The sequence below is a fragment of the Pteropus vampyrus genome, unplaced genomic scaffold (genome assembly GCF_000151845.1).
Source record: "Pteropus vampyrus isolate Shadow unplaced genomic scaffold, Pvam_2.0 Scaffold16, whole genome shotgun sequence".
NCBI lineage: Eukaryota > Metazoa > Chordata > Mammalia > Chiroptera > Pteropodidae > Pteropus > Pteropus vampyrus.
This window is the reverse complement of record NW_011888797.1, coordinates 10,706,419-10,717,553: the sequence shown is the minus strand read 5'-3', so window position 1 is coordinate 10,717,553 and position 11,135 is coordinate 10,706,419. Positions and strand designations below refer to the sequence as shown.

General features: G+C 55.7%; 2 protein-coding genes across 2 annotated transcripts in view; one reads left to right on the top strand and one right to left on the bottom strand.

Annotated features, from left to right (window-relative positions):
- Positions 1-1,694: 1,694 nt before the first annotated feature.
- The window catches only part of LGALS2 (galectin 2), a 15,987-nt gene continuing 6,546 nt past the window's right edge, over positions 1,695-11,135 (top strand). The window contains exons 1-5 of the mRNA XM_011354442.1: positions 1,695-1,766; positions 1,815-1,897; positions 2,984-3,143; positions 3,304-3,450; positions 6,982-6,989. Coding sequence (XP_011352744.1) covers positions 1,695-1,766; positions 1,815-1,897; positions 2,984-3,143; positions 3,304-3,450 — 462 coding nt within the window. The 3' untranslated portion in view covers positions 6,982-6,989. The remainder of the gene's footprint in view (positions 1,767-1,814; positions 1,898-2,983; positions 3,144-3,303; positions 3,451-6,981; positions 6,990-11,135) is intronic.
- Positions 4,054-6,966, bottom strand: CDC42EP1 (CDC42 effector protein 1). Its single transcript, XM_011387547.2, has 2 exons — positions 6,215-6,966; positions 4,054-5,279 (listed from the first exon to the last, which is right to left on the bottom strand). The coding sequence occupies exons 1-2, from the start codon at positions 6,675-6,677 to the stop codon at positions 4,645-4,647; spliced, it is 1,098 nt and encodes a 365-aa protein (XP_011385849.1). The 5' UTR covers positions 6,678-6,966; the 3' UTR covers positions 4,054-4,644.

Genomic DNA, 11,135 nt, shown 5'->3' with positions numbered 1-11,135 from the left:
ATAGATTAAATTGCCCAAGGTCACAATCTGTAACTTGCAGGGCATTGAGAGGATGCTCTTCGAGGTCCCTGATGCTTTGATTCCAAACCTGGCTCTGCCATAGCTTGGCGTGTGTCCTTGGATGGGTCACTGCCCCTCTCCGAGCTACAGTCTCCTGAATTTGGGGAATTGGGTCACAGATGGTTTCTTCTGAGGATTAGATGGTGTATGAGTTTCCTGTGGCTGCTGCAACAAATTTATTCTCTTACAGGCTAGAGGTCTGAAATCGGGGTGTCGGCAGGGCTGGGGCCATGCTCTCTCTGAAGACTCTAGGGAGGATCCTATCTTGTCTCTTCCAGTTTCTGGTGGTGGCTGGCAACCTGTGGCATTCCTTGACCTGTAGCTGCAGTGCTCAGCCTCTGCATCCATCTTCAATGTCCTGGCTTTCTCCTCTGTGTGTCTGTGTCGCTGGATCCCAATTTCCTTCTTCTTATAAGGACACCAGTCGTATTGGATTCAGGGCCCACCCTAAACCAGTACAAGCTCATCTTAACTTGCTTACATCTGCAAAGACTATTTCCAAACAGGTCCCATTCCCAGGTTCAAGGTAGACATCATTTTTGGGGAGACACTCTTCAAGCCGCTACAGGTGAGATGCAGATTTTGAGTGCTATCAGAGGGGGTCAAGTGTGGAAGGGATGATGCTCTCCACACCCTCTGCCTCTCAGGGAGGACCTTGGGGCACACTTTACGGATTTTCTCCTTTTTTTGGTCATCTCAATCACCCTCTTTCTTTTCTCCTTCTCCAGAGACCGCCTAGTCCAAGTCTCTTATATTACAGATGGGATGACTGAGGACCAGAAAGGAGCACAGCTCAGGTCACTGAGCCAGTCTGGGGCGGAGCCGGCACTAGGCCAGGGCTGCTGACACCTGTCCCCATCCTACTCCAGCTTTGCTTTCCTATCTCTGTCTGGGCCTCAGACTTTGTTGAGTGGAGACCTAGAGGCCAGGCCTGCACTCTCCCACAGGAATCCTTGTTTGTCCAGCTGTCCCCCCGACTCTGGATGACAATGAGTGAGCATAATGATGGCCGCCCCTCGATTTGCCTTAGTCTGTGCTGGGCCCTACGTGTGGGGCTTCACGAACACCATCTCAGATTCTCCCAACCAGCTTGAAGGTGGGTAATACTAACTTCGGGGACTTCAACCGCGTCTGTCACACAGCGGACACTCAGCGATGTATCCATTTACTTTGAACGAATAAACCAAGTTAGCCCATTTTATAGGCGAGGAAAGTGAGGTTTGGAGAGGGACTTTTGATGGACATTTCAGAGATGTGACTTCTAGAGTTTTACAGATTCTTAGTTTTGGATGGATCAAGACCTGCATGCCTTCGATACAGTTTTTTTTTCTGTTAGGAAATTGAGTTCAAGTTTGTGTGGTCATTAAACATCTCTTTGTTTGGGGGATTCTGCTAAGGCCACCGTGCCTTCATCACTTAAACACTGTGAGGTCAGCAGGGACCACTCTACCCATTTCACAGAGGGGCAAACTGAGGTTCCCTCAGCGGGGCCCTTCATTTCCTGATCCAGCTGTTCTTCTGATCAGGCTGGGATGGATGAGAGCAAAGGAAAACGGGCAAGAACAGGGCTCCGGGAAGCTTCAGTCGGAGGATCGGAGCACGCTGGCTCTTTCGCTTTCCAGCTCAGCGCCCCCATGCGCATGCGCAGGGGGAGAGCGAGACCTGTGGCCCAGTCGAGATGGGATAAGCTCATGAACAGCATCTGGGTGTGTGTGTGATTGACGTTTTTGCAGAAGGTTTCTCTGTTGGTGCAGGGGAAGTTTGAGATTACGAACATGGACATGAAGTTGGGGACAACCCTGAAGATCAAGGGCAAGATCGCTGATGATGTTGATGGGTGAGCAAGGGGGGTGCTGGGGTGTGGGAGAGAGAGGGGGGACTGTCCACCCGGAACAGGCCGAGAAGTGGGGGCAGGTGGGGCAGCCTGGAGATGGTCAGAGATGAGAGTGACCTCAGGCTAAGCGGACCTTTTTTACACCTTTGTTCACCCCTGCTGGCTCCTTTCCCGTTTGGACATGTCTTCCTATCTGAGGCTAAGTGGGGGACCCTCCGAATTTCACAGCTGACACCATATGCTTTATCCCTTGGCCCCAACAGACACTGAAGGGGCAGGTGGAGAAGCCCCTGGAGCTCTGCCCACTCCCTGAAAACTCAGAACCCAGGGACACCACCCTCTACCCAGCTGAGAGCTGGGGCCAGCCTTTCACACACGTTAAACCAGGGGCAGCCACCAGGGGGTACCAAGTGGCCTGGTTTGCATCCTCCCTATCAGAAGCAGACACATTTATCCACCTGGCCAGTTACAGCTCAGCACTGGGCTCTCCCGTGTGTAGACTAGTTTCAGCATTTCTTGGGATGGATGTCCATCACCTTTTGGTTGGAGAGGGGACAGGCAGCTGGGATAGGAGCCAAGAGAAAAGCCACCATTTTGTCCTAGTTGGGTCCATCAGGTTGCAGAAAAGTGGGCTATCTCTGGTCTGAGACCTCCCAATGAAGGCACCCCACAGCCCAGAATGTCCCACTCTGAGACCTTGGTCTAACCCGGGCTTCTGTAGTGGTCCTACCAAGAAGTCACACAAGCCCAGATTCCATATGTTGAATGACAGGGAGCTCCCCTTAAGCTGATGACTGTTTACATTGAACTTAATAGGTCTTCAGATAGCTAAGGACAGCAATTCTCTTCTCCAGGCTAGACACTCCCAATTCTCGAAACTGTCACTAATGCTCCTAATGGAAGGTGATACTCCAGTGCCCAGTCTGACCACATTGTCACATTCATTGTTTTAAGGTACATTCATTGTTTCAATTCACATGACCTTTCTTTGGTGATTCCTCCAGGTCATGGTCAACCAAGACTCTGCGATCCAAGCCGTTTTACCCAGGGCTGGCCCCTCACCCTTACCTGTTACTCCTTCCTCTGTAGTTTTGTGATTAACCTGGGCCAAGGAACAGATAAACTGGACCTGCATTTCAACCCACGCTTCAGTGAATCCACCATCGTCTGCAACTCATGGGATGGCAACCAGTGGGGGCAGGAGCAAAGGGAAGATCACATATGCTTCGGCCCAGGGTCAGAGGTCCAGGTGAGGTCAAAGGGGAAAGGGGCCTGAGGACGATGTCAAAGAGAGAGCACAAAGGGAACACTGGCCCAGACACGTGCTGGCACGGTCTGAGCCACCGGGCACTGCTCTGGCCCATTTCCAGGTGCCTCCTGACTCCCTGACACCTTCCTTCCCACTGCAGTTCACTGTGACCTTTAAGAGTGACATATTTAAGGTGAAGCTGCCAGACGGGCACCAGTTGACCTTTCCCAACAGGCTGTGCCACAGCCACCTGAGCTACCTGAGCGTGTCGGGCGGGTTCAACATCTCCTCCTTCAAGCTTGACTGAGTGGGCAGCACCTCTCCGGATGACAGACGCAGCATCTGACACCCTATCCTGAATTTCTTCCCAGTCACATCGGATCAGCAGCCCCTGGGTCCTGGCTCCCCACCTGCAGTTCCTGCCCCTCTGACCCAATTTTCTCCCCTCAAGATTAAGAACAAACTAAAGAATTCACCTTTATCCACCCTTCTGACAGAAACTGTGGTTAGTGTTTTCCAAGCGTTTTAATGCTCATGATATGGAGGAAACTGAGGCACAAGGTCATAGGACTGCCAAGTGGGGGTGGAGACATGCTCCCAAACTCCTCTAAGCACTCACTCCTGCCTATCTGTCCTTGGTTATCACAAGGGCAAGTGACAAGTTACCCTGTGGGATTATGAGGCAGGCATGGGTTCCAGGTACCTGGGCCAGGGGCTGTTCCAGGAACTGCAGATAAGGCTCCCACCTGGGCCTCTTATCTCAGGAACATTCATTCCAGCCTGGTTACTCATTACCCAGCCATGGTCCCTCCCCTCCCTGGGGGCCCTGGGGGGTCCTTGGCTTCCAAACTGGAGCTGAATGAATTAGCTGAGCTGTTCTCCCAGATCCCCAAACATCTTACAGGACACCTTTTATCAAAAACAGCTTTTTTAATCAGGACTCAGAGGCAGATCTGGGGTGCACAGGAAGCGGGGAGGTCACCCCTGATTTTTCTCTGAGGCTTCTGGGACAAGTAGGGGTTCAGGTGGGAACATTGGGGAAGCAGCCTTAGCGAGGGCTAGGGCTCAAGGATGCAGAGGGAACCTACGGGGGGCAGCTCCAGGATGACAGGCGGTCCCTTTGCAAAGAGACAAAGGCCCTGTGTGGTATGCTCCCTACCCCCCACCCAGCAAGGACAGCTCCCCAGCACAAAGGCAGCACTGTGAGGCCAGGCCTTCCAGCCACTGGGGGCAGGGCTAAAGGAATGGCCACAGGGTCCAGAGTGGCAGCAGGGGGAGGCAGGTCAGCCTGGTAGGGCTCTCCAGAACACCCAGGTCCCAAAACGAGCCTGGCCTCCCTCCCATGTCTGTCCTGCAGAGGCGCGGAAGGGTTTGGGGGCAACTTGGGTCCTCCCATCTGTCGTTGCCAGCACCTAGCTGTCAGGCGAGGGGCTGGCTCTGTATCTGGGCTCTTGGAAAGTGGCCCGAGGCCTGGCAGCTTCCCGAGCCCGTGCTCGGCCACTCACACCTTGACCTCGTCGTCCTCCTCAGCGTCAGCAAACTCGAAGGTGTTTGTCTGCACCGAGCTGGGCACGGGGGCCCTGCTGCCTGCCTGGGGTGCCCCCCACTCTTCATCCAGGCTCTCCCAAGAGGCCCGAGCCTGGGGTGGCACCTTCACCAGCTCTCGCTGAGCATCTATCTCGGTGTAGTGGCAGTTGTCCCAGCTGCCTCCGCAGCCTGCTCCCCAGTGCCTTCCAGGGGCCACGGCAGCAGGTGCACGAGGACACTCTCCCACTGGGTTGACCCTCACCTCAGCCACTGGGCCCAACCCAGCGGTCACCCCATTAGGGTAGCGTCCACGGGGTAGAGGGCTTGGGGCAGGGGCTGGGGGGTTTGCTGCAGGGGCTGAGGCTGGGGGCGTTGCAGCAGAGGCTGGGGCTGGGGTCTCAGCTGCAGGGGCTTCTGAGAGACTCATGACCCCCAGCAGCTCGCTCAGGAGAGAGGGCCCAAGGTCGAGGTCCAGGCGGAAGGACAGGAGGGAGTCAGAGCGTCGGAGCTCAGGCTCAGAGGGGAAGGAACTATCACGGTCTGGGTCTCGGTCACGAGGCTTTTCTGGGCGAGGCAGGCGAGAGATGGTGCAAAACCCGGAGTCTGGGCCTAGGAGAGAAATGGGGATCAGGGTCAGAGCTGGGGTCTCTTATCAGGAATTGAGGAGGGGAGAGCCAGAACCCACCCCACGTTGCGATCTGGCCTCAGTTTCTCCCATCTTTCTAGAACAGTGAACCCCGTAGTCTCTCGTGTGATGCCCCCCATCAACCCAGGAAGCTGAAAATTGACATACTCCTCATTTGCATTTTGCAGCTGAAGAAAGTGAGGCTTAGTTTGGGATGAGGCGAAGGGCCACCGTTTGATGGGGTGGAGCCACGCCGGGTGCTTAAATATCCCAGCTCTCCGTCCCAGCTGTGAACTTGGCTATGGCCCCTGGTTTCCTGCCATGACAGTGGCCCATCATTGAAGGTGAACCCATAGCATGTGTATTGGTCACAGGGAGGAACTAGCAGCTAGGGTCTGACTGCACAGAAGTCAAAGACTCAAAGAACAGGCAGATGCCCTCCACAGGTCCAGCCCCTGGCTCCAGGACTACCAGGCCTGAAACATAGTGCGGTTACTGTGGGCCAGACCTCAGTGGGGTTCTGAGCAGTGACCTGCACGGGGAGCACTAGAGACAGGCAGCCACTGGTGCTGTGGCAAGGCTTCCGGGCAGTAAATGGCCACCAGGTGGCAGCAGGAGCTATGTTCCCAGGTGAGCTGTCCAGCAGAGTGAAGTGGGCACCTGCTTCTCCCCACTAGGACAGGAAGGCCTCTGGCTTCTGTCCATGTGAGTGGTTTTCCAAATTTGTCAGTGTCTTCTGGAGAGTGAGCTGGTTCCCACTCCTTGACCCCTTCCCTGTCCATGGTCTGAGGTTTGGGGCTGACCTCCACGGTTAATATCTTACTACTGTGGGGAAAAAAGCTCACTTGGAGGCTTGGTTGAACCATCAAACCCTCTGGGCCTCAGCACCTGAAAGATGGGAAATAACCCGGGCCCTCACCGTAAGTGGAGTGGCCGTCCGTGGAGCCAGCATGGCTGCTGTCGAAGCTGATCTTGCTCACCACAAGGCTGTCGTAGGTGGCCTGGTTGAGCTGGGGCAGGGAGATGGCGTTCTTGATGATGGGGGAGATGGCAGGTGGAGCAGGTGAGGATGCCTGTGGGGAAGCTATCCGCCTGGGTGGCACCCCTACTCTGCGCACCTGCTGTAGCTTCTTGGCCAAGAAGCTGCGGGGCGAGCGGTGGGTGCTCCCGGAGTTGCCACCATGGTTGCTGAGGAAGGAGGTGTCGCCAAAGACGTCCCCGCCACGGCCCACATGCATAGTGTGGCGGAAGTCCCCGAGTGGGGGGCTGATCATGTCTGCAGTCAGCCGCCTCTTCCCCTGTGAGCTGGACACCCAGCCCACCGGTGCGAGCTTGCCCAGGCTCATGGCAGGGGCTCTTCTGGCCTCCTGGGGGCCTGGCATCGGCTCCGGCTGTTCACAGCTGCTGGTCCATGCCTACCTGGGGCCTGGGGTGGGCGGTGGGCTGGGATCAGGGTTTATGTCTCAGCTCCTTTCTTCTCAGTGTAAGGGGGTGGACGGAGGCTGTCCCTCTGTTCTCCTAAGGTGCTGCCCCCAAATGCTGAGACCGTGAGGGGTCCATGGCTTGTCCGTCCCTGAGGCCTGGCTCCTGGACCTGTGGAAGCAGCAGTAGATGTTCTATTGAAGAACAAAGGAGGCATAAGATGGGCCTCGAACGCGACAGGGTGTAGACCTGAAAGACAGACAGAGAAAAGAGTGATGGCAGGCCTGGGGGATCCTAGGTTCAACTAAAAATAGCTACAGAGGACACACGGTGACAGCCAACAGCAGGGGTGGGGATCACCGACAAAACGCTGAGCGGATGCACAAAGGAGGACACACTGTGTGACTCCATGTATAGGACATTTAAGAACGGGCAAAACTAAACAATGGTGATAGAAATCAGAATAGGGGTTGCCTTTGAGTGGGTATTGACTGGGCACAAAAAATTCATCAAGCTGTACACTTAAGATGTGGATGGTTATTGTACAGGGCCCTTTATGAAACTCCAAAGTGCCAATGACTTATGCTCATCACTCAGTTAACCCACACGACAGCCCTGAGGGAGGAACTATATTAGAAGGGAGACACAGAGGTAACAAAGAACTGAAGTGACTTGCCTGAGGCTACACAGGAGAAAATGGCGAAACAGGGCCGCTCAAATCCAGATCCCTTGAGTCCCAACCTACATGGCCTCCTGCAAGTCACCTCCCTTCTCCATGGGTTAAATTGTCTCGACTCAGTGGCTAGGAGGGAGGCGGTGCCCAGGAAAGGCTTTGTGAAAGCCTGTGTAAACAGCCCAACAGAGGTTCCTCAGAGCCCTCGGCCTTCAAGGTGCTTCCTGGAAAAAGGATCCTGTGGTCAAAAGTGGCTTTTTCCAGATGCCTCCTTATGCCTGAGCATATTCCCCATAGTTCGTCCCAGTACATAGGAGCCTTGTCGTCAGGGAACAAGTTTTGGAAAAAGCTCAGCTGGTGCCAAAAGCTATTTCTTGCCCACTCCCGCCCCTCCCGATTTCCCCACGGCCCTGATCTTCTTTAGGCTTCTCTTGGTCTGACCCTATCTCTTCTAGTACCTTAGAAAGTGTAGGCTGAAGGACACCTATGGGCTTATGGTCTAACCTCTGGTTTTCCTGTGGCCCAGAGAAGGTCCAAGCTTGCTCAAGGTCACATCAAGAGAACTAGTCGAGACTTGAACTCAGAGCCTCTGACTCACACAGCTCTTGACTGGCTCCTGGAGCCCAGTCTTGTTTCCCCAGATCGGCGAAACACTCCGAGGGTGGGGCCGCCACCTGGATTTTCTTGCCTTCCTCCTTCCCAGCACCCAGCCTGGGCTTTGCACTCGGCGCGGCAAGTGCCAAATCAATACCGGTTTAATCAGGAGATCCGCATGCCACAGGATAACTTCATGCTAAAGGATCACCCTTTGCCACCTTCCGAGTGGGGGATTTGGTGGCCTCACCACGTGACCTTGGGCAAGTCACTCACCTCCACAGGCCTGGGACCTCAGCTGATAATAATCATTAAGAGAACACCTAGATCTGAGTCTCGACTTAAAAAAAAAAAAAAAATCGCTGCCACCTCCAAGCGTAAAAATCTCAATACTTCCCTTTGACTGTTATTTGAAATTCAAAATAGGTTAGATAACAAGATAAAAACAAAGAAGGCAATAAAACAAAGCTTGCTTTGTTTTCCGACTACATTCTCTTCCCTTCCCACCGTCCGATCCTCCCCCAACCCTAACTCCTCCTCCTCGGGGCGGGTGTGTGCGTGTGTTCTGAATCACCCTTTTCCCTGGCACCCCCGGCACCAAGAAGTCCTCGTGGAATGTTTGTTGTAGTTATGAAGCGCTCTGCAGTTGGCCAACCACGACATGATGTCATCCGACTCTCCATCAGCCCTGCAGAGCTGCAGGGTTAGCCTACTTCGCAGGGAGAGCCCTTCGGAGGGATGGGAATTGGCCAGGGTCACATGGCAGGCACATGGTACAGGCCAGGTTTCCCTGCTCCGAAGATGAGGGAGGAATTTCTGGGGGAAGGAAGTGGGAGGGGTCTCATTCTGAAATATCACGTGGAGGGCGTCACTCCGTCTGCCATGTGGCCATACTCGCCTCTCTCCTAGCCCCTAACTGCCCTGGCTTCTTGAAGCGCAGTCCCTCCTTTCTCATCAAAAAAGAGGTCCAGCTCCCACCCAACTCCCATGGCCACTGTGACCTGAGAGACCAGCTTCTGCCCCAGCCTTGTGATGATCTCACCTCCCAAATGCCTCTGGGCATCTTCAAAAGGTCTCCACCTGCCCGTGTTGTGGGGCCCTGACACTGGAGACCTGTTTTTCCCACATGGAAAATAAGAAGGGCATCAAAGGCTGGTCCCCTCCCGGGAGAGTCGGAAGAGCGGAAGGCGCTGTAATTGATGCCCCGTTGCTGGAGCGGGTAGCTCTAGGTCCAAATCCAACATCCTCGCACTAGCATCTCTTATTCCGGGGACTCTATTTGGCACTTGATGCTGACCACAGGGTATTGCTGGTGATCAAGTGTGCCCCACCTTGTGCCCCATCTGGCCCTGGAGTAAGCAGAGCTCTGGGTGTCCTGGTGCAAGGCCTGTCTCCCCTCGCTAGCCCTGGAATACTACCTGCTAATGCTCAGAACACCCATCTTACAGATGAAAAAAAACAAGGCAAAGAAAGGGAATTAACTTGCTCCAGGTCATAGAGCAGAAAAAGTGATTGGCTGGGGCTCTCCCAACATCAGCACCAATTGTGGGGGAGGGGTGAAGACTCCAGGGGTTTAGGGGAGAGTTATTGGAGGAAGCCACGGCCAGCCAGCCAGCCACTGAGCATGGGAAGGGCAGGCCTGGGAGGCAGGGAAGACTCAGCTCTGCAGATGCATTGTGCTGTGACCTGGACAAGAGGAGTCAGTCACCATGCAGCCTCGGTGTCTCAGGAATCCTTATATGTACCCTACAGAGCAGCGGTCCCCAACCTTTTTGGCACCAGAGTCGGGTCCTCCTATGAGAATCTAATGCTTGATAAGGTGGAGCTGAGGCGGTGACGCTAGCACTGGGGAGAGGCTCGGTGGCCGCTCACCTCCGCCTGTGCCGCCAGGCTCCTAACAGGCCACCTCCCGGGACTGGTCCGATCCCGAGGTTGGGAACCCCTGCTATACAGTTAGGCCTGGACGCGTGGTAGCAGTTTACTCGATTGGTGGTGATGACGAAAAGACGTTGGAGGCCCCAGGCAGGGACCGTGCATAAGGCGAGACCAACAGGGGCCGCTGTGGGGGCACTTGTGGCTGGGGGCAGGCAAGGAGCCCGTCTGACTGCGGGGGAGGCAGAGGCGCAGGCGAGGGCGGCCGCACCCTGGCTCTCGCCTGGTGGTCACCTGCAGGCCGTGGTGTCCGCCAGCGGCGCCACCTCTCATCCTGGAGGCCGCTCGCGTGCACACAGCCCCCTCTCCCCGAGAGCGTCCGCTGGGTAACACCACCCCTACCAATGGACAGCAGGACCCTATCTTGGTTAGGGCTGCTCCGGTCCCTGGAATAGGGGTTAACTCCCTGGGGGGTGGTTTCGCACGCCCCTCAAAGGGAAGCCGCGTCAAGGTGGAGAGACTGAGAAACTAGGAGCGGGTTAAGAGGGGGCACTACGGGCCATAGGTGTGGTAGGTGGACCCGGCAGGGAGACAGGCTTCTGGCCCCGCCGTCCCAAGGTAGAGCCAAGTGAGCCTCCAACGCGGCGAGGCGGAGGGTCTGCCGGCCAAGTCGGCCGTAGCCCTGGGTTATGGTGCCCGCGCCGTGTTTCGTGCGGCGGTGACCTCCAGGTCAGTCCCTTTCCCTCTCCGAGCCTCAGTTTCCCATCTAGAAAATGGGCTTCAAACTTCGCGGGTCTTGCGTGGTTGTGGCAAATATAGATACAGAACATGTAGAGAGGGCAGTGGGGATTGGAAATCCGAGAAAGAATTTAGCCATAAAACATTTCCTCGGCGGGGCAGGGGGTTAGAATGTGGAAGGTCGCTGGGCGCGGGAAGGGGAGAGCCGGCTGCCTTGGCCCGAGGGGAACCGGACAGAATGACCTCATCCGCTGCTCTGTCCTGGAATGCAGCGGTCAGGGAGGAGGCAGGGCTCCCGGTCCATCTCCCCAGCGGGACCCCCACCACCACCACCGCTTCCCGCTCTCCGCGCCGACATTTCGACACATCGCCCCCTCCACGTCCCTTCCCTTCCCACCCCAGGGCGGGAAGGAGCGTAGACGGCCCTCTGCTCCCCGCTTCCTCCTGCCACTCGTTCTGCCTCTCCCCACCTCCAGTTCTCTGCCCCCCTCCGTCCACCAGGAACATGGAAAAGCCACCCGAAAAGTTGGAGCGTCCCCGC